Here is a 22,991-nt window from a genome sequence, read left to right as displayed (position 1 = left end):
TTGTGCAAGAGGCGGCAATTGCATGATGTGCCAATGTGGCAAGAGTTGATACGAATAATAGAGAGCTCTTCATTTTTGCAGGTGTTGGTGAGGATTAGATGTAATAAGAAACTTCAGTCTTTGATGTCCTTGTAAAGATTTGGATTTTAGATACAGAAATTGCGTTGGCGGGGGACATCCTATATAGCTTCTTCTGACATTGATTTCCCATAATACTCCCATTTTCCTGTGGTAACGTAGTAACGCAAAGAGCGGAAAGCTAAATCACAGATGGTCACAAGATGTAATGCATTTCCTCACATTGTTGCTGGGCTGTGTTGTTCTACAGAGGGGCAATGGCATAAGCTTTGCGGTTAATCCTAGTGAGTTTGATATCATTGGACAAGACAAGAAACATATAAGCTTGATTTCATTTCACATGCAGTCAGCTTCAATTCTGAAGCGGCTGAGGTCGGCACTCCCGCAAAAGTTACCTTTCAGCCAAAAAAAAATTTCTCACTCTACTCCGCAGTTAAAATTTTGTGTCATGTCATTTGTCCAAGTTCAAGGGTCGCTTACCATCTGCTGCAGATACACGACACTGATGTCAGGCGTAAGCTTGGTCATGTTTCAGCTACTCCGCAACCCTGAATTCTTGGCTTATTACATTGAGGCAGTATCCACACAGAGCTTCTCAGGACTAACATGTAGAGTAAATGGCGGGAATTGAGCTTACGGAATGGCTGCAATGAAGCTTGTCACGGAGTGGCCGCTGCAGGGAATCCACCAGGCAAAGGAACGTTGCGATGCCAACAATGTGCTCAATGCTGCCGTTTGTGTTGTCCAAGGATTGAGGTCATCAGAAAGTGTTTCTATAAGTAAACTCGATTCCTTCAAGGTTGAGGGTCTCATCTTCAGTAGACACAGCAATCAAGCCACATAGCCACCATCTCAAAGGACAACAATCCAAGTTACTTCATTACAACATCTCTCTTCAATCACAAACATTCAACCCCACCATCGCAATTATGAGACTCGCAGCTATTATCGCTGCCACTGGTGTCATCTTCACGGCTAGTGTCAGTGGCCTCGCCTGCAAAGACGGCATCAAATACTGTAGCTATAACCTAAACAGCGGAGGTCATTGTATGTTCCTTCTCCCTACCCAAAGTCCATCCGTCACCAAGCATCATTCGCTAACTATTCAACTTCAGTCTGGACTGAAGACGAGATTTGGTCTCAGCTTCAATCCGAGGGCCTTCCAGATGGTTATACCAAGGGTCACATACAGCATACGCTTTTCAAATGTCAGGACCGCTGGTATTGGTCCAAGGCCCACCTCTATTATGTCGAGTGGTGTGCCAACAGCTGCCAGAATGGTGGGGGTGGGAAGGATGATCTTTGCAGACCTCATGCAAACGACTGATTGCTCGTGAATGGAATTAGAGGCTGGCATCTGCGATTAAGGATATAAAAGGGAATGATTTAAGCTTGCAAGATAGTTCCTAATAGACGACTTGCCTTCTGTGTTTTTATATGCCCACAGCCCCTCGGTATTGATGCAAACAAACTTCTTTCCAAGCTTACGTGTTGGTTAAACGGCCTCGTCGGTAGTAAAGACATTAGCCTCCACATTTGATAGTACATGCACAATTCATTCAAGATGCACAGTCTGAGTAGCATAAATCGTCGTTTAGTCTCGTCTTTTAAACTTTTATCAGTTCTTTTATCTAGTGCCCCGAAGATGGCTTGGGCCAGACTAGTCTTGATGAACAATCATCTATCTATGGTCTACGGCGACTTCTTGTGTCCATTCTTCCCACGTCCCTTGAAGCTCCAATCGATTTGGTTTGCCATCTTGACCTCAACGCCAAGCTCATTAGCAAAAGCTCGAACCAGGCCAGGGTTCTGTTGGAACCAACGTCCAGCCCTCACAACATCAATACCAGACTGCAAAACCTCCTCAGCGAGATGTCCAGTCTTGATTCCGCCAACAGCTGAAACAAGAACGCTATCTCCCACGGCCTTCTTGACCTGTTTGGCAAGGTCTACCTGGTAAGCAGGACCGGCCTTGATAGCAATGGCAGACTTGGGATGGATACCACCTGAACTGACGTCCACCAGATCGACTCCGTGCTTGGGTAGGATTTGCGCGAGTTTGCAAGTCTGCTCCACTGTCCAGCTCTCAGGGAACTCGTCCTTGAACTGAGCGTCATACTCGAACCAATCTGTTGCACTGACACGGACCAGGATGGGTGTGGTTTCGGGAATTTCTCCCCGGATGAGATCAATGATCTCCAAGACGACTCTGATACGGTTCTCGAAGCTGCCACCATACTCATCGGTTCTTTGGTTACTGACTGGACTCAAGAACTGGTGAAGCAGGTATCCATGAGCTGCATGGATCTCGATGACATCAAAACCAGCGCGGATGGCTCGTTTGGCTGCAGCCAGAAAGTCATTCTTGAGTTCCTCGATATCCTCCTTGGTGAAGGCCTTGGGAACAGGGTTCACGCCAGCTTCTTGTGCGATGGCAGAAGGAGCAACAATGTTGTCTGGCCAGCCACCGACTTCCTTAGCGGCAACAGCGTTGATGCTCAACCACGGAGATACACAACTAGCCTTACGACCAGCGTGCGAGAGCTGAATACCAATCTTCTGGCTTTGGCTGTGGGCAAAAGTAGTGATGCGCTTCAAAGGCTCGATTTGTCCATCTTCCCAGAGACCAACGTCCTGAGGCGTGATGCGACCGTGGTTTTGAACAGCGGTGGCCTCTACCATGGACAGTCCCGGGCCTCGTTGGATAATGCCTCCGAGATGAGTCAAGTGCCAATCAGTAGCATATCCATCTTTGGCGGAGTATTGACAGAGAGGGGCAAGAAAGAGACGGTTTGGGAATGTGACGCCTCGGATGGTGATGGGTGTGAAAACCTTGGTTGAGCCGCTGGTCTGTGTGCCTGTTGTAGAGTATAAGCCTCAATTACCACTAAGATGATAATTCTTTTGCTTCTTACCTGCTGGAGGGTCTTGAGCAGGCGTGTAGTAGGGAGCCCCTTCAGCCGCGATGTTGTCAATAATCTCATAAGCCATGATTAATCACTTTGGAACAACTTGTACAATTTCAACAAATATTCTACAGTATTATTCGCTCTAATATACGAATTCTCTCACTTCCAGTGTGACGATATCGTCCCCACATAACGACCTGTGTTGATTGTGTTGGTTTAACCGTGTTGGTTCTGCATCGCCATTACTAATGGCATTTTCAGTCTGATTACAAATCCATTTCTTCCAAGCTTGTTTTCTAGCTTTTCGGCTAGACGGCTTGTTAGCATGGTATCATGTTACAATCTGCACGGCAAATGCTCCGAGTGTCGATCTTGAACCACATTGAAATTGCACCGAGTCGGAGCGATATGCACTGCACCGCTTGTAACCAACATGCAACACGTGTACGTAAATTCACATGCAGGGACATGACTAGCGTTACATGGGTACCAAACCTTGTTTTTGGCCATAACGTTACTGTCAATGAGAAAACAGTTGTGTCCACTGAGGAAACAAATTCCCCTCGTCTAAAACCCTGGCTGTATAACTCTACTGGTGCGGGACCGACACCAAAGCCGACTATTTCCTCAGCAACAACACAGAACTCAACATGTCGTGGAAAGCAATCGCAAAGGCAGCTCAGGCTGAAGTTTTGGATGCAATTCCGACCAAATGGAAGTTGGATCCTGCCAAGTACCGGACTTTGACCGATGTAACTAGCGTTCCTCGAGAATGCGGCATCTTATCCGATGCGCAGCTTAGCATCACTGATCTCACGGCCTTGGAGGTTGTGAAGCGCATCGAGTCTCGTGAACTTACGGCAGTCCAGGCGTTGGAAGCATTCGGTGCGCGGACTGCCATTGCCCATCAGCTTGTGAGCATGACTTTATTCAGTATTTTACTTTAATAACAATGACTAGGTCAATTGCTTGATGGATTGGTTCTATGAGGACGGTCTGCGACAAGCCGAGGAACTTGACAAGAGCTTCAAAGCCACTGGAAAATTGAAGGGGCCATTGCATGGAGTTCCTGTTGCTTTAAAGGTACAGTGAGACATTATCTTCAACATCGAGATGATTATGCTGATAGTGAAAATAGGACTTCCACTTTGTCGCTGGTCGACCTACCACTACAGGTTATGTTTCAAGACGGGACTTCCGCCCTGAGCATGATTCCGCACTGGTCAAAACCCTTCGTGATGCTGGTGCTGTCTTTTACTGCAAAACAACCATGCCTCAGTCAGGAATGGCTATTGAGACCGTGAGTAATCTTTGGGGACGAACTCTCAACCCGTACAACACTGCCTTGTCAGCTGGTGGCAGTTCCGGTGGCGATGCCGTCCTGGTAGCTCTAAAAGGCACTCCCATCACTCCATCCACTGACCTCGGAGGTTCAATCCGTGTTCCAGCAGCCTTTAACGGGCTGTATGCCATCCGTCCTACCTCTGACCGCATTCCCAAGGGCGGCATGGATAATATCAACAGTGGTCAAATTTCCATCAAGCTATCCTGTGGACCGATCTGTCATTCCATGGAGGATCTTGAATCTTTTACGAAACTTATCAATGCTTACCCTGAGAATCAGAATGATCCCACTTCTGTCCCTGTCCCATGGAAGACCGTCAAGCCGATTGAGGGTAAACTCACCATTGGATTGATGAAGTGGGACAAGGTCGTGATGCCTCATCCGCCTGTTATTCGAGCCCTTGAGCATACCAAGCGAACATTGGAGAAAGCTGGGCATGAAGGTACACTCGTAACTACAAGTAACTCAAGCAATGCTAACTCACTTCTCAGTTGTCGAGTTTGACGTACCATTTGACTGCTGGGACGCCATCCAGACAACGGTTAGTGTTTGTGTCGCGCAATAGAAACGTTTCTGACAAAAGTACAGTTCGACACCTACTACCAGTCTGGGCACAGCGGGACACTGTCTACGCTCGAGGCAACAGGCGAGCCTCTCATCCCTGCTTTCGAAGACTTGATCAAGGTCTTTGGAAGTAAAGAGATAAGCGCTGCAGAATCACAACAGGTATGCATATATGATCACCGTAAAACATCGTGTGTAATTACTTACAAGACGATAGTTGAATGTCAAGGCTAGAATCTTTCGGGAAAAGTTCCGTGACGCATGGGATGCCACAACTAAACTAACCAGCACTGGTCGTCCTGTCGATGCACTAATCTGCCCTACAGCTCCCGCTGTTGGATATCCTCACGACTTCAATGTCTACTGGGGGTACACGTCACTGTTCAATCTTTTGGACTACCCGTCTGTTATTTTGCCGGTGGCCAACTTCAAAGTTAACCCTCAGGATGACCCGGTTGCCTCCAACTACAAACCGTTGGAGACGAACCCCTACGATAAGCCAAACCATGAACTCTGTGAGTTATGACTATGATCTGACTTTATAAGTGTAATACTAACGATATTTGCGTGCAGACAAACCCGAATTGTTCTCATCCCAACCATCCACTATTCAAGTCGTTGGTCGCCCTTTCCAGGATGAAGAGCTTATCAAAGTATCTTCAGTTATGGATGACTTACTTCGTGCTATGTAGAATAGTAATGTTAGGGCGATAGGTAGATTGAGATTGCAACTATTCAGAATTAGATAGGACAAACTCACGTATCTTGTGAGGCATGAATAATCTTGTGATAAATCGTTATGGTAAAAATGCCGTTAAAACCGAGTCATAGCGCATTCTCTATGTTCTTTGTGTGAATTGTTCAATAGATACAAGGTCTAGGTGATCACTTATAAACGACCACATTGGCCACTGGCTGACCTTCGGTAAAGCGTTGGCTTTTTCAAGCTAAGCTTTCGTCAGTCCATTGTGTTTCAGAGGAAGTCGCTTCTAACTCCGAAAGCGTCAATGCAGACCCCTGCTGCATAGACGACACGGAGTGTATCTCTCGGAGAAAGTATCATGTTCCGGGGACTCCGGCACCGAACGGTGGACGAACTCCGTTGATAAGAAGTGCGTAGCCGCCGGCTACCACCATCATTTGCACCCGAAGATCTTGGAATTAATGCTCCGAATCAATATTCTGCTTAGTAAGGGATGAATGCCATCTACTCTTTTGAACATGTTGATCAACAGCAATATTCAGTATAAAAGCAGCCGTCAATCAACCCCGATATACTGTCAATAGATCTCTATCACAACCAGTTGAAGAAGTCACTTTAAGCATTCCTTCGAAATGGCCATGTTCACTGTCCTTCCCTTGATCTGGCTCGCCCCCTTGGGCTTGATCTCTTTATTCTTCTACTACATCATTCCCTATTTCTGGAACTACCGCCATCTGCGTAGCATTCCTGGTCCACTCTTTGCACGTCTTTCCAATTGGTGGCTTGTTTATGCATGCAGAGAAAAGTCACGTTGGAAATACGTAAACGACGCGCATACACGTTACGGTCCCGTGGTTCGCATTCAACCCAACCACGTCAGTATCGCAAATGAAGAAGTCATAAATGCGATCTATGGCCATGGAAATGGAATGCTGAAATCGTAAGTAAATACAATATTCTGGTAGTTGTGTATATGCTAACGACTAGAAGATCCTTCTATGATGCTTCTGTCATTACTACCTACAGTATCTTCACATCTAGAGATCGTGCTGAGCATTCTCGAAAGAGAAAGGTTGTATCACACAGTTTTGCACCACAGTCCATGCGAAACTTTGAACCGTTTATCCAACAACATCTCAATGTCTTCTTACAGAAGTGGGACGCCATGGCAGCCAACGAAGCAAAGTTTGACGGATATGCCGACGTTGAATCCCGTGTTTGGCTGAAGTAAGTGGCACCCATCGAAATACTAAGAAACCTTATCTGACTTACTAGCTATCTTGTCCTTGATATCATCGGCGATCTCGCCTTTGGTGCCCCCTTCGGTGTTTTAGCGAAAGGTTCAGAAGTTGTGGACTTTGAAACAGAAAAGGGTCCAAGCTCTCTGCCCGTCATCACCAGTCTCAGCACCAGAAGTGAGATTGCGGCTACAGTCGGAGCATTGCCTGAACTCAAGCCTTACCTCAAGTGGAGCCCTGATCCTTTCTTCCGTACCGGTTTCAATGGCATGATCAACCTGCGTACTCTTGGCACATCTCGCATTACGGACAGACTGAACAACCCGCCCGGTGATGAACGTGAGAAGGATCTTCTCGAACGTGTGCGTGAGGGTCGAGATCACAAGGGTCAGCCGTTTGGAAAGGGAGAGCTCATCGCTGAGGCTTTGACTGTGCTTATTGCTGGAACTGATACTACGAGTAGCACCATGGCAGCGTTGCTGTATCACGTGGTGCGAACTCCCGGTGTATTGAAGAAACTTCAGGCCGAATTGGATGAAGCTATTCCCGCCGACGTATCAATCCCCTCCTTTGAAATGGTCAAGAACCTGAAGTACCTCGGTTTTGTCGTCAACGAAGCCTTGAGGCATCACTCCACCATCAGCCTCGGTCTTCCTCGCTTGGTCCCTGAAAATGGCAACGGCGTCACAATTGCCGGATACCACTTCGCTCCTGGTACTGTTCTCAGCATCCCAATCTACACTGTTCATCATCTCAAGGAGGTGTGGGGACCGGATGCGGATGAGTTCAAACCGGAGAGATGGGAGGATGTAACGCAGCGACAGAAACAGGCCTTCATCCCGTTCAGCCATGGCCCCCGGGCTTGTCTTGGCCGGAATCTTGCCGAGATGGAACTCAAGGTTATCACTGCCACTTGGGCAAGACGGTATGACTTGATCATGAGAGACGACACGATGGAGATTTTGGAGGGCTTGGCTAGGAAGCCTGAGGCTGTCAACGTTGGAATTAGACGTCGGATGTAGGGTTTGATAGGGACTCTGTACTTCCAAGGTAGTAGTCGGCAGTTCTTTGTAGCGTAGCAACATACATATTATCATGCTACATTAAGTCCAGTTAATCCCATTCTTTCATTGGCTAGTCATGAGTTCCATCGTTGAAAATTTCGTTTGGTTACAGTTAGACCAGTCCGCTTAGGACACAGTCCGATTGCATATGAGGTGGCGAGTCATCCAAGAAGGATGCCCTTAACAATACGGTACCAGTAGTTCAACAATAAAAAATAATAGAGTTCCAAGTAAGGCCAAAAGACCCTTATCAATCACAAAACTCTAGCAGAATAAAGCTGTGGAATTTTTCATCCGATTACATATAGAAGGTAACTAAATATCGTGGAATCACTATTGTTCTTCAATATAAGCACATTTAAGTTTCAACTTGGCAGATAGAGCATCCGTTGTACTTGGCGAAATTAAGGCAAACCAGTCGTCAGAGACTTGCGTGTTAAGTGTTACAGAATACAACTACGTACTCGATGAAGTAAAGTTGAAGTAACCTTTTGATTCTACCATTCATGACTAAGCAACCAAATATTCTGATACCTTGAAGACAGGATTAACCCTTGACTCTTCAATTCTTAGTCAGACGGAAACAGTCCGAACCTTACGTCCGGCACACACTCTTGTCACAGTCTTAGTACGTAAGTCTAATGCAAGCCACGGCGGGAACGGGAACAGGAGACCAGGGGTGTAATTAGCTTGACAGCGACAAAAGACGTCAGTCATATAACAAATAAGCATGTGACAGTCAATGTAGACACTTCAACACATTGAATCAGATATCCCAATTTGAATTAATTAAAGAATCCGCTACGCTAAACATTCTATCTCGGTGATCTTATCTCGCACAGATTCCAATAGACCCATTGCGCTGGAAAGACTTTCCCCTTCAACAGCCTGACCCTTGAGTAATTCCAACAACGCTTGTCCTTCTTTACCACCAAGTAGCAAAGGTCGATCAGCGGATTGATGTGAAGATAAATCTTTCGAAATTCGCCAATCGTCTGGAAGTCCCAAAGCCGCTTCAACAGAGCCGATCTTGTGTTGCATCAGCTGTGCAAATGATCGACCGACAATGTTTTTCGGTGACGGGATAACAAACCCACTGAGAGAAATAACCGGGGTGGAATCAAGGACGAAAGTCCTGACAGCTAGGTTGCTTGATGCTTGATCAAGAACATATGAGAATAGGTTGTTGTAAACACAGACCAACTGCAGATAACATGAAATGGCAGTCAAGGAGTAGCAAATAAGCATCTCTTTGGGAAGAGTTGGGACTTCTTGTCGCTCTCTTCGCTTGACGGCATTCCTCAATATTTCAAGGACATTTTCAAACTCTGAAATAATCTCAAAAGTACCGACAAGTGGGTTGAATGACCTACTTGCCTCACAAAGTGATTCTGGGGTTTGGAAACCAAACGAGGCACTTTCCAATTTCAAAACAGCTGTGATATCCCATGAAAAGGACTGTAACTGGACCAAGTGTTTTGAAAGGCTCTGCTGGAGTCCAGAGAGCTGAATACCTGGGTCGCAGATTTCATTGCGGATCTGGCAGGGGAACAAGCCGGTTGGTGCGGCAAAATCTCCAGAAGCGGACCACGAAGCGCACGGAGGTGGAGGCTCAACCCTGGTAGATTCTGCGAAACTGAACAAAGAACTGGGTATTTCGGGGACTTGGTCTGCCCCGTTGCCGCTTAGCGAGAACATGTTCATGTCGCCCCAGTCAATGTTCATGTCGAGCAGGCCTTCCAAAGCATCTTCGGAAGAGGAAGCGAACGATCCGTTGCGCGGGACTGAGATAGAGTCGCTATCATCGTGAACCAACGTTGGTGCGGGTGTAGGCGTCTGAGTCGGGGGGGTTGTATTGCTGGGAGGGCTGCGTCTGCTGGACGAGTTGGTTCGTCCAGATGGTCGACCTGGGGTTTTTCGCAAATTGACAACGCATTCTTCTCGCGCTTGGGAGCATCGAAGACAAGAGTCGGTCCTATTGTCAGGTTCGCGGATGCATTTGAGCTTTTGGCCTCTGCAGCGCTCACAAGCTGATCGACGCTTCAACATTGCTGATGAGTGTGTGTATTTGTGTAATGACCAGTGTGTGATAAGATGAATGAACCAAAGCTAGGTAGTAGATCGCCAAGATGTTCTTATCAAACAAGGAGATTGATATTATCAAATACTTTGGAATCTGAGAGATGATAATAGAGGGACGTTGGTGGTACAGTAGCACCCCAGATTTTTGAAGATCAGGTCAGATAACAAATGACTCGGTAGTTCATATTCGACGCGCGGAAATTCCCAAGCATGGCGTTTCTGGTCATTTCTATACGTCTGTTTACGACCCTAAACAATATCACTCAAACTGCGACTCTCCTTTTGGCCAGGGACAGATGTTGCAAAGGGCCCTTCTATATGCAATGCATCTACGCGGAATTATGTCGAATACTGCTAGGTAGCTAAGGTAACTGCGGCTCAACTGGCTTGAAGCATGGGTCTGAAGTGCCGATCCTTAGCGTCCTTCCTCCATGGCGTGCACGGTAAGGTAATTCTTACATATTATAACGTCAAAATAGACTTTACTACAACAGGAAGGATATTGGGCCATAAATTTCTGGTACTTTCTTTCGTCTTTTTTCTGTTTTCTAGCAGAACAGAAGCTCAACCCGCGTATAGTTTTATTTATAGAGTATATTTCGGACTCGCTAGCTATGAGCGAAAACCTTCTCAGTTCTACAGTTAACCTATTGGCGATGGCAATCGTTCTCTTTGTGTATATGATTTACCGTGAATTGACGAAAAAGGTAACTAGCCCTTGTATAATTAAAATGCCGATGAGCCTTTGGCGTTAGTAATGTAGGATCAATACAGACCAGGGTTCAATTAGATTAGTTGTCTCTTCTCTTACCGGCATAACGTTGCAGCGAACAGGGGTTCAGGGCTTACCAAGCCTGTCATGTTGATCTGCTCCGCCCGGTGGTAACCACACGGAGCACTTGCTCGTTGCAGCTGAAGGTAGCCCTGGACCATGAGCAAATTTATAGTGGTCAATAATCTCTTATCTTTGTGAAGATCAGTCCACGATTATTTATGTTTAATAACTAAGTTATCAAACTCTTTTCATCTCGCTTGAAGTTCCATTGCAGCAATAGAAATACAACTATAGCAGATTCAATACATCCAATACAAAAGAGTTGTCTAACGGCGTGAACCAGCATTGAAAAGCCGTGGCTTTGGAAGTACAAGTTTCACCCCCACGAAAATAGTTTCAAGCCGAGATATGCGTAGTAAATTACGAACTTCGGGCCGCTTGCTCGCCTTCGTCATCCAATTATGAATCTTGGCCTCGGCACGGGAGCTAGAGACAGGACAGGGATGGGGAGAGCGGCCCGTTCCTGATGGCACTAGGGGAGACTCCCACCCTGTTCGCCTGACGCGTAACATAAAGGCAGTGGGGGCTAAACTTTAGCAAAGGAGGAGGATGAGCAACTGTAGAATGCAAATCGCTGCTCGTCAAAGGAGACTTGTTTCAGCTCCATGTAGATCCTTTACTAGATCTTAAGAATGGAGAGTTTTTTTTGGTCAGATAATTGAGAGAAAAAAGAGTGAGAAAGAAGACATGTTTACGAATAATTACGCTAAGATGGATTTAGGACAAAAAAAGAATACTAAATCCGATAGACTCTCCGCGGAAAGACAAGGGTATAGGCCCTTTACGGCATGTTGCGGCATGACGAAAAGCTTACTGTATGCCACCATGACGTAAAGTTAAAATGTTCAAACCCGGTATCCGTACCATGTCATTCCCATCGGGTGCTACGACACTACGTCTCGGGCTGCGTACGCGAAAAGCTTGTTAAATACTCCGCTCGGATACGCATCCGCAGTCTCCCTGAGTCGTGTCAGTTTCCTCTTTTCGAATCCCCATAATCAGGTCAAATCTTGTCTCTGTATCCCTTGATAGAGAATGGACAGCTGTGAAGAAATCATGCAGGTATGCTATGGTAGTAAATTCGTTTGTGTTTGTCAGCACAAGTTGAAAATTCTCGTTGTTGTGATCCGTTTTGGGTCATGACTCATTTTGTCAATATGACATATGACAAAGCTTTGCGATCACTTCTTGGCGAAAATGCTTGTCGGAATAACGCGCAGTCCCAGGGGTTATGGATCTCTAGCCAAGAAAACATGCAACAAGAATATTTGCTACATTGATATCACAATTATCTATATCTACACACAGTCATTGGCTAACCCTATCATCTCAAGATTTTTCAGTAACAAAGCAAACACCAATGATAGGTGTGGAAGCGTACAGGTGTGATGCTTGCAGCCCCTGTTACGATGACCACGTTGGTAGTGAGTCCACTTCCAGGGCCATGGATGAAGTGATCTAATCAACAAATACCAACCAATCAAAGCATGGAACCAAGTATTGTAATGGATAAAGGAGTGAATTGCAATTTTAACTAGGTAACTAGTGTGATCCTTCGCAAAAATAAGAAATCTTCCATCATTCCGCCATTATCCTCCGACTTCACGCCTCCCCGAATCAGCCCTAAAAAGACCCAACTTAGAAGGTGGCCTGAAGCTCTTGCGCCATACCACCCGAGAGTGTCGTCTGCTGCTTCTGGATGACATGGGGCATCTCATACATAGCGTACTTCTTGGTGTACCACTGCTTAGCATTCGACTCATCCTCATCGCTGTCCTTGAACTCAGTCGAGTCAGAAGCGCGCAGGAAGTAAGAGATAGAGTATCGGTCCTCAATCTGAATTCCTCCGAGAGGAAGAACGCGGTGCAGGGCAGACTTGAAGCGCTTGCCCGAGAGGAACCGAAGAGTGTCGCCGACGTTGACGATGATCTGATTGGGGCGAGGCTCGACGTACTCCCAGGCACCGTCGGCAGGGGAGAAGACCTGGAGTCCCCACTGAGGCGCATAGAGGATCGTCAACGTTCCGATGTCCGTGTGCATGTTCTGGCCGACCTTGTTGGGGTCCTGAGCGCCAGGGGGGTAGTGCAAGAAGTACAGGGTGCTCTTGGAGCGACAGTCGTCGCGGTGGTGAGTCTCGAAGCGAGCATCGCCCTTGAGGTTGAGACCGTCGGAGAGACAGTCGAGGAGGAGCTTGGAGATGAAGTGGCAGGATGAAGCGAACTGGTCAAACAGGGGAAGGTTGTCCGATACAACATCAGGGAGGGCCCATCGTCCATCGAGCTCACTCTTGCCGATCTGATATTGTTAGAAAATGATCCATAATTTTGATCAGGGACATAAAGCTTAAACATACCTTGAGAGCCTCGAAACCATCCTTCTTGGACTCGATGGAGCCAGACTGGTTACCCACGGCCTTAAATCTGTTTAGACTGTGTTAGCGATGATCAGCCCCGATGTTGCATCTGAGACTTACCCGTGCGCAAGCGAAACAGTGGGGGTCTGGAGCTTCTTCTCGATGGGCTGCTTGAACCAGTCCTTAGTGGTGCTGTCGATCGTGTAGAGGTCGTTCCAGAACTTCTGAGACGCGGCACTCTTCAGGTCGAGATAGAAGAATCCATCCTTTTCACAAGACTCAATGAGGCGCTTAAGCTCAGCCTCATCCTTGTCGAAGAGGTTGTCAAAGGTGATAGTGTTGAGATTCGCGGTGCGAACGTCTCTGTACTCGGCGGGGCGGCTTGAGGCAGTCATTTTGAATAGTAGAATGTGTTTAAAGGTGTAAGTGATTGAGTGTTTGTTGTTGTTGTGATTGTGTTGTGAGTGATGAGATGATGATTCGATGGAGGTGAAGTCATATTATATATCAAAATTATGGTACACATATCCTTCATATTCATTGTCATAATATTCGGTATATCGCAGTCGGCGTAGATTGCTTCTCATTATTCCGTAGCCGGTACCGAAAATGGTTCGAGAAACGCGTCTCATCAGTCGGACAATTTCATTATTGAGTTGGTTGTGACACTGATCATCTTCGTTTACGGACACAATGTATGCTCGCTCCTACGCACTTTCGGAACGAGCAACTTCGGCGAAAGAAAACTAACATGGATCAGCGGCGACTATACAGCTGCACCGAATGAGTCGGCAGATGTGGCCCTGTAACGCAAGCTGATCGAATGATTTCCGACACGTCGAGGATCTCAATTCAGATCACAGACCCCTGCATTTGAATAAGCTTTGCCAAGGTCACATATCTATGGTGCCGAGACGTGTCTACTCACGGTATTGGATCTGCAGTGTAGCACGATGCGGCAGACGTGTCTTTCCGTTTCGGGTTCATTCAGAATGAGTGCCGAAATATTCTGCGCCAAGCAGGTCAAACATCTACAACGCCAAGTCGCATGTCGACCTGCCAGCATGCATGAAGTTGTGTGACATACACATTCTTCTATGAGTTATGAATTGGAAACGCGATACAGATCAAGATAACAAGCACAAACTAATATAAACCAAATAAACGTTATTATTATTGAGAATGTTTTTGTAAATTAATAAAAGTCATGATTCAGCTAACAATTCAAAGAAACACAAAAAAAAGTAAAGATGGTGGGATAAATAACAGATATCTTGATAGCTTCATCCAAATCGCTTCTACATACAAACATCAATGCTGTGCTCCAGGACCCTCAACCATAGCAATAGAAACACCCTTCATGCCGTCAAACTCCCTGTAGTCCTTCATCCCCAAATTCTTCCCAAAAAGATGCATCTTATCAGTTGTCAGAAGCATCACTCGTCTAAGATGAGGCCAACCCTGCAAAGCCTCGTTTAAAATCTGAAGCATCCAGCGACCACGTCCACCTCCTTGATGCTCTGGCAGAATGTACACATCGGTTAGGTATCCAAATGTGACCCCGTCTGTGATCATTCTGACCAATCCAACCTGCTCCCACTCCTCAATCTTGTATTCTGCACAGTGAATGATGTTAGCCAACCTTAGTCACTAAGCTTATTCTAAATCCAGTTTCACATACCAACTGTCGGCCCGGTGCCATTCATTTCTGAAGATCTTTTACGATAAAGACCAAAACATATTGAACTCCGAAGGGCATCCCAGAGTGCATCGGCCGGAAGGTCTCCGGCCCACCAGACCATGTCCGAGCTCAGCGCAGCATTGATGGCATCAACCTGGAGAAGAGCAGGGTCTGTTGAGACCAGGTAATCACCGCGGGTCCAGTTTTGTGGCTTTGTAATGTTTATCATGGTTGAGTGGTGTGATAACAAGGATATCGGGAGCCTTTCCGCGGAGTGTTGAAGCAGGCCGGGCATGAGGATGGCTAAATATGTTCAGAAACACTCGTTTCTGGATAGATTTAGTCAATACATGCATCGGAAGAACATTTTGTCGGCGAGAATATGATGCCGAATGTGAAGGGTCTGTAGAGGATTCATGAGGGTTGACTCCGACCCTGTCGGCACTTGCACCATGCAGGGGATACTGGCTCGCCATCGGTCCATTTCTTCGGTCTTGCATCTCCGACGGCTAGACTCATGTCCGAGCCCCGATACAATGAGACAGGTTTAGATTGATACGAGCTGGTATCAGCTAAGCGGCTTCCAAGATGGGTGTAAGGCTCACGAGTTGTATAGTAGTCACTGGGATGAATGTTGATGAAGAAACTTTGTAAATTCCATTGTGATCAACAGCTTTCGGAATTCGTCCAAACGTATATATAATTAGAACAACCGATTAGTTATTGTCTTCACTTGTCAATCTGTACTATCTCTGTCCAGTTTATCTCTGTTCAGTTCTTTTTAGGCGGTATTGCTACAATTATCTAGAAAGACCCATTTCAAACCACAGTACCCTACACTCACAAAGCCTCAAATATGGATAACGGACTCTCTAGAAGACACGAAATATCAGAGGTAAGCGAGGACGCTCATACCCTGTGTTAAACGAAGTTAACAACTCCATCTAGCTACTACAACTAGTAGACAGCACAACAACAAGGGCATTCCATACCTCGAATGGAAGCCCCAAGTCTGATTGTCGTAACGACAGCAAGCCATTGAAGCGTTATGAAGAGCTTTTCGGTAGCTTCCCAGCAGAAGGTCTTGGAACTTCCGGTTTCAAGGATGCTATCGACCTCATCAGCCGTAACTCAGTTGATAACGCATCACCTGGTTTCCTGGGTAAGCTCGTCTCGGCTCCTTCTGCTCCAGGTATTGCTTCAGATTTGTTCCTGTCCATCTTGAACAACAACGGACATGTTCAGCGAGCTGGTCCCGCTCTCACAGCGATTGAGAAGCATACCAGTCTTGAGCTAGCCAGGCTTTTTGATCTTCAAGGCCCACATGCAGGAGGTGTCACTGTTCCAGGTGGCGCTGCTGGTAATCTTATGGCTATGCTTGTTGCACGGAACATTGTTGCCCCAGAGTCAAAACAACGAGGTCTTACGCCTGGCGAGTATGCCATCTTTGTTTCAGACGCCGCACACTACTCAGTCTCAAACTCGGCCAATGTCATTGGTCTTGGAAATGACTCTATCATCCGTGTCCCTGCACTGGATGATGGAACGATGGATGCTGATGCTCTCCAACGAGCTGTTGATCAAGCCGGCAAAGATGGCAAGAAGCCACTGCTGATTGCAGCTACCTCCGGAAGTACAGTCAATGGTGCTTTCGATCCTCTCGACAAGATCGGTGAGATTGCGCACAGAGTCGGGGCATGGTTTCACGTCGATGCTTGCTGGGGGGGAGGTGTTGTGTTCTCCGATAAGCTGAAACATTTGATGAAGGGAAGTCACCTTGCTGATAGCATCGCTTTCAACCCCCACAAGCTCCTCGGAGTCCCTCTTGTTTGTGCATTCCTTTTGGTGAATGACCTACGAACGCTGTGGTTGGCAAACAAGCTCAATGCTGGTTATCTCTTCCACGACGATGCCCCCAAGAAGAATGGCGTCAGTTCTGAACAGAGTGCCAACACGAACGGGAGCGAAAAAGAGAGCTGGAGACATTCCAAGCTTCTTGACACCGCCCCTGACGTCATGAAGATCAACGATCTCGCTTCATTGACCATCCAGTGTTCTCGTCGACACGACGCTACCAAGATGTTTCTCCACTGGCTCTACTACGGCACAGCAGGCATTGCCCGTGAGGTTGAGCAAGCAGTCGACAGCGCCAAGCACCTTGCCTGTCTTGTTCGAGACCATCCACGCTTTGAGCTGATCTGGGATCCTGAACAGGTTTTCGCCCAGGTCTGCTTCTATTGGAAGTCAGCGTCCACACCTGAAAAGTCTGGAGAAACACTGGCAGAGATCAACAGTCGCAACACGCGAGCATTGTTCCAGGGGATTGAGGAAATGGGTTGGAAGGTGGACTTTGCTCCTGGAAAGGCCAAGGGAGAGTTTCTTCGCATCGCTTGTAATCGTTTGACTACGCGTCAGACTGTTGAGAAGATCGTGTCGGAGTTGGTGGAGTTGGGAGAGTCTCTTGGTCTATAGATTGATAATAGTTGAATTGAATGCTTTGCAATATCATTTTATTGGCCCGTTATTTTATGTCTAGCAATTTTTGTCTTCTACCTTCATATTGTATCTGTATGGATAGAGACTCGTTCGATTTAAAAGAGATATGAGCTTAACAGTGAATCCTCGTACTGCAACAATAATATTATATCGGTATGAAATGTTTAAGCTATTTTAAGTAGATGACTTAATTTCCCCTAAGTGGCTTCAAACATTTCTCTTATGTGGTGGTTATATTTTATCTTCTTAATTTAACATTGATTTCGTTCACTAATGTGTAGCTCATACTTGACTTCATAACATTCGCACTACAAAACAGAACTTGAATCACGTGTTAAGAAGCCTTTATATTTCCACCATAACGAAGTCAGGATACCCTGAACTTCACAAATGTTTCTTATTTCCTTGTTCATATAGTTTATTCTACAACAAACGGCTCTTGATGAAATCTCGTCAGTCGTAGAGTTCACTCTCAGATACATTATCATGAGGAATCTACCCTACAATCCATTGGAGAAACTCTCTTTCGAAACGGTAAACCCGTCCTATTTCCCAAATCGCTGTCTCCGAACAACGTAGACGCGTCTGTGCTCGGAAATTCGGAGCGTAAACACTCATTCATAATGCTCCGAGAAGGCCTGTCGATGGAGCGATTCCACTTCCGAAGCAACCATGACAAATTGATCTTCACGTTAATCACAAAAGTTGCCCTTTTCCGCTCTCCATTAGTTCTTTTCTCGAGACAGTTAAATTTAAAAAAAAAAATTAGGCCACATTGTTGGTCATTGCTGATCTTGTAAGCTGAAACTACAGCTGACCATCAGGCGCAGAGGATTCAGACTGAAACCATGCCTCCACAACAAGAACAAGATACTGATTCTGATGCGATTCGCTCATACAATGAAGAATCAAAATCAGAGACTCCGGGATGCATTCCAGATGCGATGTTGAGTTCCGATGAGACCAGCAATGATGTTGCTTCAGATATTTCCCCACCACCAGATGGAGGTTGGAATGCTTGGCTATGCAGTGAGTTTATCCCATACACAAACAAGATTCTTAACTAATCCTGTCAATGTAGCTTTATGTGGCCATTTCCTCTTCATGAACACATGGGGTTTTATCAACAGTTTTGGCATCTTTCAGACGTACTACACCACGTTTCTTGACCGAGACCCGTCTGACATCTCCTGGATCGGTTCTATCCAAGTCTTTCTCAGTTTCTTTGTCGGCGCTTTCGTCGGCAGATACATTGATTCAGGACACCTGCGTTTAGTGCTTTCTTGTGGTACAATTTTAGTACTTATCGGCATCTTCACAGCTTCACTATCCACCCAATACTGGCAGTTGATTCTTTCGCAAGGAATTTGCTGTGGACTAGGCAATGGCTTCCTCGTTACTCCTGCAGTATCTGTCACTTCAACTTACTTTGCTAAGCGACGCTCTCTAGCTATTGGCATTTCAACCTGTGGTTCTGTCACTGGAGCACTGGTTTTTAATTCCATGGCTAGACAGTTGTTACCTACTGCTGGTTTTGGTTGGACTATGCGTGCCATCGGATTTGTGCAAGCGGCTACATTGTTGTTTGTCGTTGTTGCCATGAAGACAAGACTGCCTCCAACTAAGTCGGGCAGATTGGTTGAGTGGGTTGCTTTTAAACAACTTGATTACACATTCTTCACCATTGGAATGTTCTTTGTAGGTCCATACTTTATAACTTGTTTTTGTTGAAAATGCTAATCTCATTATACAGAACTTCTGGGCCGTCTTCTTTGGTTATTACTACATCGCTCCATACAGCCGCGACATCATCACCCCAACCCTCACCTACACGCAGTCGTTGAATCTCCTTCTTATTCTCAACGGCGTCGGCGTGTTTGGTCGCATGATAGCAAATCACTATGCCGATACCTTTGGGCCCTTGGAGCTGTTGATACCGACCTGTCTCGTGGCTGCCGTTGCCACATTTTCGTGGATTGCTGTGGATACTCCCACTCACGCATATGTATGGACAGTATTCTACGGCATCATCGGTGGTAGTATCCTGAGTCTCTTCCCTGCTGGGATTTCATGCTTAACGACAGATCTGTCGACTAGAGGTGCTTACATTGGCATGAACTTTACGGTGATTAGCTTTGCGACTTTAACCGGTAATCCGATTGCTGGTGCAATAATCACTGCCATGCAGGGGAGGTATTACGGGGCCCAAGCGTTTATGGGTAGTAGCTTTATCGTGGGAACGGCATTTATTGTGGCAGCCAAGATGAACCATGTCAAGTAAACTACATATTCTCAATCGACGAAGAGTTACATCAAATAAATTCTCGTGTGCATGGGCGCCTTCAATTGTTCCAAACTACCTGTGCCTCTTAAGTAAGGGATAAACAGCGTTGGCTAATCTGCTCAAATTGTTACTCAGCGGGGAGCGTCAATAAATGTGAAGGCCTCAAAGTGGTCAGCGGGAAAGGTCAAGGATCCTTACAAAGTTCCTTCTCAAGTTCAGAAATGCTTCATTTGGCCCATTGCATGGGATGGCTAAAAGACGGTGACATAGGGTTTCATTGAAGAAACCAAGTTCTTAGCCTAAACATCAGCTGATACGTTTTCGAATAGTATCTACGCATACCTCATTTCCCCGTTGGACAATCGTAAGACTTGTTGATTGATTGATTGGTTCAATACTTCAAAATATTGTATTATCCTTGAATGAGTATCTGTGAGACAACGTGCGGCTGATCGGTCTAGACTAAAATCGGCCCTCGTTTATGTATAGTAAGCGGGCTTTCCACCATGCCGTCAGCATCAATCTCCAAGTTAACCAGTATGCTTAAATTAACCCCTGGCTATGTATATGTGGGATATGCCGAGTTGTACAGGGCTGAAAAATAATACTATGTTGGGTTAGAATTGAATACATAAAGTCAATAAGTTACATAATCCTAAAATTGAACTGTAATAACCTTGGCAGTCCGATTGATAGAAATTCTCTATAAGTACGAGCTCATATGCCTCTCATCTCGAGTTCAATACCATCCAACTCACTCATCCAACCGAACCCAACAATCCACCCTACCAACAAACATTCTCCCAGTCACCATGAAGTTCACTGCCTTCACCGCTGCTCTCGCCGGCATTACCTCCGTCAATGCTGGCTGGGAATCCATCTACATTGTCAACTCCAGGAGAGGCAATGAGATCTCCAGCGGGTGTGCATACTACAAGGACAATGCTGGGGCCTGGGGTAGACGCCCTGACGACTACGTCGATGTTACCCATGGTAGCCACCGCGTTTGGGAAGGCAAGCGCACAGCTTGTGAGTCTCACGTATAAAGATGGAAGGTTAAGTACTAACTCCTAAAAGGCCGATTCAACAGTGGTGTGACATTCAATGTCGACATCAACGCCAATGCATTTGAGCAAAACAACAATGCGTGGGTCGGAGGCGGAAACAACGGATTCAAGCAGTTTACTTGCCACAAGACTCACGACAGGGCTGTCACTGTTCCAACCTTGTACACTGTCGATGGTTGGACCGTTCAGGGTATTTACTGGTGCAGAGAGTACTCGGGAAGCAAGCGGGACTTTATTGCATAGATTGGTGGGATGAAGGTTCAGATATTCTACAGCACATCATAGGTCGAGAGAATAAACATAGGATTTATTTACTCTATGCCATATCACGTAAAAAACGCACTGACAGACCGTCTGTTAGAGGTGCGGATCAGTGTCGATGCAGATTAGACTTAATGACAGACAACAAACAAATAGCATCTAATACGCATACTCAGGAACAAAGGGAACTTCTTTTGGGATTATGTTCTTATCAGCGCGGAGGGAACATCTATACCAACATCCATGCTATCTCCAAGAGGTCGCAGACCGGCTTTGTCACCTAATCACGTTTAGCCAGTTCTTTTAAATGTGCTTGTCATATCCATGTATTCGTTTTCCTATATCATTACATTTATCGTCGAGCCAATCCCACATCCAAACCCATGGGCTTGCGCAAGAATCCTTCCCTAGTCTCCATAACATCCTGTCTCAAAACAACATCATATCGCTTAATCCAAGTAGCAGCAATCATCCTCATCTGCATTTCCGCCAAATTACGTCCCACACAAGAACGAGGCCCGTAGCTGAAAGGAATGAAAGCAGACTTCTGCTTATCAGTCAGAGTCTCCCAACGCTCAGGCTTAAAGTCATCAGCATCAGGGCCCCAGATTTCTGTCGAGTGATGGATAGTGTATGTAGGAACACTGAGGACTGTGCCGGGACCAAAGTATCGTCCGTGGATAGTCACACCCTTGTGGTTGGGGGGAACTTCGCGGGGCAGACCGATACCAGATGGGGAGTGAATTCGGAGAGTCTCGTTGATGCAGTAGCCGAGGTAGGGGAGGTGCTTGACAGATTCGAAATCAGGAATATCAACGCCATCAGGCATGACAGCAGAAATCTCTTCGTAGACCTTTTTCATAACTCCAGGTGTCCTGACAATATGATACAACAGAGCACAAGAAGAGTTAGAAGTCGTGTCACTTCCAGCAATCAATTGAGTCAAAGCCTCAGCGGTAAGTTCATCACGACCAAGAGGTTCACCCTTCTCGTCGCGGCCCTGCATAAGACGAGCCAAAAGGTCCTTTCGGGTGGAGTCACCGCCGCGCTCTAGACGCTCGCTAACACGTGCAATGGCGATACCGGCGAGGTTTTCGACGGCCTGTAGACCTTGGCTGAAGAAAGGGTCGGGGAGATACTTGGCGTAGGGCTTGAGTTGGGGGAGACAGCCGAGAGTTGCGGAGACTTCTCCGCGGCGGTTCATGATTTCGACGGCTGGGGCGTAGATGGTTGGGCTGGTGGGGGACGCCTTGACTTCGGCAATGTCGGCACCAGAAGCGAGCATTCCTAGACCATGTCAGCTTATGTTTCAGATCCATCGTCTGAAATGACATACCAAATGGTTTTCCAAAAGCCAGATCAGCGATGATGTCGAAAGCGAGAAAGTTGACTATAATGTGTCAGTTGATGGCTATCCCAGAGTCATGGTTTACTTACACCAGTTGAGACAGTCAACGCGTCCATAGCCATCGCGCTCTTTGTTGCTAGAGATACGATCCCACTGCTTGACAAAAATCTCAAGGTTCTGGCGGATATAAGGCTCAAACTCAAGAACAGACTTGGGAGCAAAAGTATGCGAAACAATCTTTCTCTTGCGAGAATGCTCAGCTCTGTCACGCGTGTTGAAAAGACCACGACGGATAGACACAAAAGTGTCGTAAAAGTCACTATCCAGTTAGCTTACTGTTTCTTTAAATTTTGACTTGTGACAGGACATACGCTTTCAAGAAACCATTTCCGTGACCGTAGATAGTGTTGATAGCATCGGCATCGGCAACCGAAACGTGGTTTGGTGCAATTCGAACGAGGGGGCCCAGCTTCTTGTGGACTTGGTCAACAATTTCGTAACGTTTTCCTCTTCGACATGTTGATAGTAACCAAAGGTTACTGAACTGTGCCGGAAAAGGAGCGGGGATACCGCGGAGGTCCTTGTTGCTGACCCATGGGAGGATGTACCATGCAACGAAGGCAACGACAAGAGCCACGGGTGCCCAAGGAGAGACTAAGAGTTCTGTGATAGCCATCTTGATG

General features: G+C 46.4%; 11 protein-coding genes across 11 annotated transcripts; 6 read left to right on the top strand and 5 right to left on the bottom strand.

The window, feature by feature from the left end:
- Positions 1–718: 718 nt before the first annotated feature.
- Positions 719–1,437, top strand: FGSG_08076 (uncharacterized protein; the record flags this gene model as incomplete). Its single annotated transcript, XM_011322444.1, has 3 exons — positions 719–834; positions 878–1,125; positions 1,194–1,437. 3 exons carry the CDS (start codon positions 719–721, stop codon positions 1,403–1,405), a joined length of 576 nt encoding a protein of 191 aa, XP_011320746.1. The 3' UTR covers positions 1,406–1,437.
- A 228-nt stretch (positions 1,438–1,665) lies between these two features.
- Positions 1,666–3,069, bottom strand: FGSG_08077 (uncharacterized protein; the record flags this gene model as incomplete). The annotated part of the gene is made up of 2 exons (XM_011322443.1): positions 1,666–2,936; positions 2,994–3,069. The coding sequence occupies 2 exons, from the start codon at positions 3,067–3,069 to the stop codon at positions 1,771–1,773; spliced, it is 1,242 nt and encodes a 413-aa protein (XP_011320745.1). The 3' UTR covers positions 1,666–1,770.
- A 568-nt stretch (positions 3,070–3,637) lies between these two features.
- FGSG_08078 (uncharacterized protein) lies at positions 3,638–5,588 on the top strand (the record flags this gene model as incomplete). Its single annotated transcript, XM_011322442.1, has 7 exons — positions 3,638–3,901; positions 3,948–4,070; positions 4,126–4,774; positions 4,824–4,873; positions 4,921–5,058; positions 5,114–5,411; positions 5,470–5,588. The coding sequence occupies 7 exons, from the start codon at positions 3,638–3,640 to the stop codon at positions 5,586–5,588; spliced, it is 1,641 nt and encodes a 546-aa protein (XP_011320744.1).
- Positions 5,589–6,206: 618 nt separating this feature from the next.
- On the top strand, positions 6,207–7,953 carry FGSG_08079 (uncharacterized protein). The gene is made up of 3 exons (XM_011322441.1): positions 6,207–6,539; positions 6,590–6,826; positions 6,875–7,953. Exons 1-3 carry the CDS (start codon positions 6,232–6,234, stop codon positions 7,857–7,859), a joined length of 1,530 nt encoding a protein of 509 aa, XP_011320743.1. The 5' UTR covers positions 6,207–6,231; the 3' UTR covers positions 7,860–7,953.
- A 749-nt stretch (positions 7,954–8,702) lies between these two features.
- FGSG_08080 (uncharacterized protein) lies at positions 8,703–9,950 on the bottom strand (the record flags this gene model as incomplete). Its single annotated transcript, XM_011322440.1, has 1 exon — positions 8,703–9,950. The coding sequence occupies one exon, from the start codon at positions 9,948–9,950 to the stop codon at positions 8,703–8,705; it is 1,248 nt and encodes a 415-aa protein (XP_011320742.1).
- Positions 9,951–12,322: 2,372 nt separating this feature from the next.
- Positions 12,323–13,640, bottom strand: FGSG_08081 (uncharacterized protein). The gene is made up of 3 exons (XM_011322439.1): positions 13,292–13,640; positions 13,172–13,238; positions 12,323–13,113 (listed from the first exon to the last, which is right to left on the bottom strand). Exons 1-3 carry the CDS (start codon positions 13,564–13,566, stop codon positions 12,457–12,459), a joined length of 999 nt encoding a protein of 332 aa, XP_011320741.1. The 5' UTR covers positions 13,567–13,640; the 3' UTR covers positions 12,323–12,456.
- A 771-nt stretch (positions 13,641–14,411) lies between these two features.
- Positions 14,412–15,135, bottom strand: FGSG_08082 (uncharacterized protein). Its single transcript, XM_011322438.1, has 2 exons — positions 14,853–15,135; positions 14,412–14,787 (listed from the first exon to the last, which is right to left on the bottom strand). Exons 1-2 carry the CDS (start codon positions 15,079–15,081, stop codon positions 14,483–14,485), a joined length of 534 nt encoding a protein of 177 aa, XP_011320740.1. The 5' UTR covers positions 15,082–15,135; the 3' UTR covers positions 14,412–14,482.
- Positions 15,136–15,646: 511 nt separating this feature from the next.
- On the top strand, positions 15,647–17,359 carry FGSG_08083 (uncharacterized protein). The gene is made up of 2 exons (XM_011322437.1): positions 15,647–15,747; positions 15,801–17,359. Exons 1-2 carry the CDS (start codon positions 15,709–15,711, stop codon positions 17,322–17,324), a joined length of 1,563 nt encoding a protein of 520 aa, XP_011320739.1. The 5' UTR covers positions 15,647–15,708; the 3' UTR covers positions 17,325–17,359.
- Positions 17,360–18,196: 837 nt separating this feature from the next.
- Positions 18,197–19,662, top strand: FGSG_08084 (uncharacterized protein; the record flags this gene model as incomplete). The annotated part of the gene is made up of 3 exons (XM_011322436.1): positions 18,197–18,377; positions 18,430–19,046; positions 19,102–19,662. 3 exons carry the CDS (start codon positions 18,197–18,199, stop codon positions 19,627–19,629), a joined length of 1,326 nt encoding a protein of 441 aa, XP_011320738.1. The 3' UTR covers positions 19,630–19,662.
- A 782-nt stretch (positions 19,663–20,444) lies between these two features.
- Positions 20,445–20,942, top strand: FGSG_08085 (uncharacterized protein; the record flags this gene model as incomplete). The annotated part of the gene is made up of 2 exons (XM_011322435.1): positions 20,445–20,661; positions 20,710–20,942. The coding sequence occupies 2 exons, from the start codon at positions 20,445–20,447 to the stop codon at positions 20,940–20,942; spliced, it is 450 nt and encodes a 149-aa protein (XP_011320737.1).
- A 370-nt stretch (positions 20,943–21,312) lies between these two features.
- Positions 21,313–22,984, bottom strand: FGSG_13445 (benzoate 4-monooxygenase; the record flags this gene model as incomplete). The annotated part of the gene is made up of 4 exons (XM_011322434.1): positions 21,313–22,247; positions 22,297–22,350; positions 22,398–22,627; positions 22,680–22,984. 4 exons carry the CDS (start codon positions 22,982–22,984, stop codon positions 21,313–21,315), a joined length of 1,524 nt encoding a protein of 507 aa, XP_011320736.1.
- Positions 22,985–22,991: the final 7 nt, after the last annotated feature.

This window comes from Fusarium graminearum, chromosome 2, assembly GCF_000240135.3.
Source record: "Fusarium graminearum PH-1 chromosome 2, whole genome shotgun sequence".
Taxonomy (NCBI): domain Eukaryota; kingdom Fungi; phylum Ascomycota; class Sordariomycetes; order Hypocreales; family Nectriaceae; genus Fusarium; species Fusarium graminearum.
This window is presented reverse-complemented; position numbering and strand designations above follow the sequence as displayed.